This window comes from Hipposideros armiger, unplaced genomic scaffold, assembly GCF_001890085.2.
Source record: "Hipposideros armiger isolate ML-2016 unplaced genomic scaffold, ASM189008v1 scaffold_213, whole genome shotgun sequence".
In the NCBI taxonomy this organism is placed as follows: Eukaryota; Metazoa; Chordata; class Mammalia; order Chiroptera; family Hipposideridae; genus Hipposideros; species Hipposideros armiger.
This window is the reverse complement of record NW_017731563.1, coordinates 542565-545350: the sequence shown is the minus strand read 5'-3', so window position 1 is coordinate 545350 and position 2786 is coordinate 542565. Positions and strand designations below refer to the sequence as shown.

The window sequence follows — 2786 nt, the reverse complement described above, 5'->3', positions numbered from 1 at the left end:
GCCTCCTCACATTTGACAATTGTGATCAGCTGCCTTTCCCCTCTGCCCAGAGAAAGGCAGCTTCAACAATGCCTTTATCTCCTTAGGGAAAGTGTTCCTCCTACTCACACTCAGCGAGATCCCAACAAAAATCCCTTCTTCCTAAGTTGTCAATGTCACTGTCTTTTTTAAAGTTATTTATTTTCAATGACAGTAGATAGTCAATATTAGTTTCGGGCGTACAGCACAGTGGTTAGACACTTATATAATTTACGAAGTGATCCCCCCATCCCCAATTAGTCTAGTACCCACCTGACACGATATATAGTTATTACCATATCACTGACTATATTCCCTATGCTGTACCTTACATCCCCATGACTATTTCATAACTACCAATTTGTACTTCTTAATCCCTTCACCTTTTACACCCAGTTCCCAACCCCCCTCCCACCTAATTGTCACTGTCTTCTTTAAAAAAAGCAAAAACTTGTCATTATAAATAGAAGAAATAAGGGGAAAGTCTCTAAGTAATTTAGGTTATAATCCAGGTAAAAAACAAAAAACAAAAAAGGTTAATAGGACAACAAAAATTATTGATAAAACTTAGCATGAGAGAACAGCTATTTTAGTGGTCCCTGATTCTTCACCCTATCTTTATAACAATGGATACCACCACTCTAGTCAACTCTGCCTAGTTTCTGGGATCAGACAGCCTTGGTCTCAGGTTTCAGAAAGCAGACTCATTCCAGGTGAGGGCCACTTCTAAAAGCAAGCATCAGCAAAGCCTAAGTTCATTCTCCAGACCAAATACTTTGGACTTGAGGTTCTTCAGTTCTCCTTGGATCTTATGTGCCCGTCTGTTGCTGTCGCGGACCTCACACAGAATGGCGAGGTCCTGGTTTGCCCGGGCATTAAGCGTTGCCTAGAGATTTGTAAAAAAAGAGGAAATGGTTACAGCATATGCCAGGGGAGAGACATCAGCCATAAAGACTAGACTACACTGGCTCCTTTTTATGAGATTTTTGACACAAAGGATAGATTCAATCCTTCTTTTCTCTAGTGACTAAAAGGAAAATGTAGAGTAAAATTAAAGCAGAAAAGGCAGGAGACTCTGCTTTTCCATACACCAGGGAAGGAGCCTTGAGATAGATAATGAACAATTAACAATGAGTAAAAAGAAGAGACCAATATAAAAATTACTGGTAAATTTACCAAAGAATAAAAGAAAGCACGTCTTCTTTTCTATAATCAACTTTGGAACGTAGTGATCACTTAAGATACGTGGATAACTGGTTAAACCTCCTTAATAAGGCTCTTAAGGCAACTTTAAGGCTGATTCTGATAGGGAAAAATTACTGTATTACTCAACTACTCACTTTCCCCACTTGTAAAAGTTTTTTTAATCTACTTCTTGAATTGGGAGGGATAAAAATTTCTAGGTTTGGCTTAGATGAGAGTATAATGATGCAATCAATTATTGGGTTGTCGGAAAAGTCATCACGTATTTTTCTGTTTTTTTGTTGCAAAAACGCGTCATGACTTTTCCAACAGCCCAATATTTCAGCCTATTTTTGTCCTCCCTTTAGTGTGTCCTTGTTAAACCAATTTTAGTGGGGTTCACAGGATGGCGATCCATTAGCACCACCATCAGGGAAATAACACATCTTTCTTCATGACATGTTGCCTCACTTGCACCCCTTTTCTCTCTTTTAGTAATTCAGGATCAGCAATTACCTTATAGAGCATTTGCTCCAAGTCCTTCAGTTTCTGCCGGAGAATCTTAACATCTGTCTTAAAGCCTTCGACTTCCAAGACACGCCGATTCTCCAAGGCCTCATAGCGTTTTGTCATTACCTGTAAACGCTTCCCCATCTTGTTAGAGCGATCCTAAATTTTGGGAAATGGGAAAGGATTTATGAAGATGAGGGAAGCATTCCTCGAGCCATCGCACTTCCCACTTTATCATAAGTGGCTGAGAATTTTGTACCTTGAAGATCTCTCTCCTCACTCCCTCTTCCTCACGGATTCGGGCAAGTTCTTCTTCTAGGGAAATGCACTGCTTTTGGTACATGTTAGACAGCTTTTTCTCTTGTACTAACTTATCCTTTAGGGACTGCAGGTCAAAAGGGAAAATAATTAATACTCGGTTCTATAATTTAGGTCATTCAAATAGCACTTAGGTAAAGAAAGGAAGGATTTCCGGAAGTACAAAATGAGTTAAGGAGCAAGAGAACAAGGAACTTTGGAGAACATTTGAAAGAGGATTCTCTTAACCTTTTTCTAAAGTGTACATAGTAGAAATTCCTTAAAATAAAACAAAGATTTTCAGCTCTGGGAAGAGTAGATAATGGAGCTCAGAAGTATCCCATGTAAGACATGATGATAGTTGGCCCTCCGTACCCATGGGTTCCACATCCAGACTCAACCAACCAAGGAACAAAAATATTCCACAATAAAGTTACACTGTTACTGACATATACTACATAGTTAGGACTACTGAACATGTACAGACTTTTTTTTCTTGTCATTATTCCCTAAACAATACAGTATAACAACTATTTTCATAGCATTTACAGTGTAGTAGGTATTATAAGTAGTGATGATTTAAAGCTTAGGTTATATTACAAATATTGTGCCATTTTATAAATGGGACTTGAGCCGCCGTGGATTTTTTTTTTTTTTTTAGTGAGCCATCCTCACACCTGTTGGCAGCCGAGTGGCTCGGTTGGTTAGGAGCTTGTTTAAGAGTGCGAGCTCTGAGCAACAGGGTTGCCAGTTTGATTCCCACATGGGCCAGTGAACTG

The 2786-nt window shown here is 39.1% G+C and overlaps 1 protein-coding gene across 1 annotated transcript in view; it reads right to left on the bottom strand.

Annotated features, from left to right (window-relative positions):
- Positions 1 to 432: 432 nt before the first annotated feature.
- The window catches only part of CCDC77 (coiled-coil domain containing 77), a 41947-nt gene continuing 39593 nt past the window's right edge, over positions 433 to 2786 (bottom strand). The window contains exons 8-10 of the mRNA XM_019654043.1: positions 1970 to 2095; positions 1717 to 1869; positions 433 to 904 (exon numbers count right to left, since the gene is read on the bottom strand). Of these exons, the coding sequence (XP_019509588.1) occupies positions 758 to 904; positions 1717 to 1869; positions 1970 to 2095 (426 nt within the window). The 3' untranslated portion in view covers positions 433 to 757. The remainder of the gene's footprint in view (positions 905 to 1716; positions 1870 to 1969; positions 2096 to 2786) is intronic.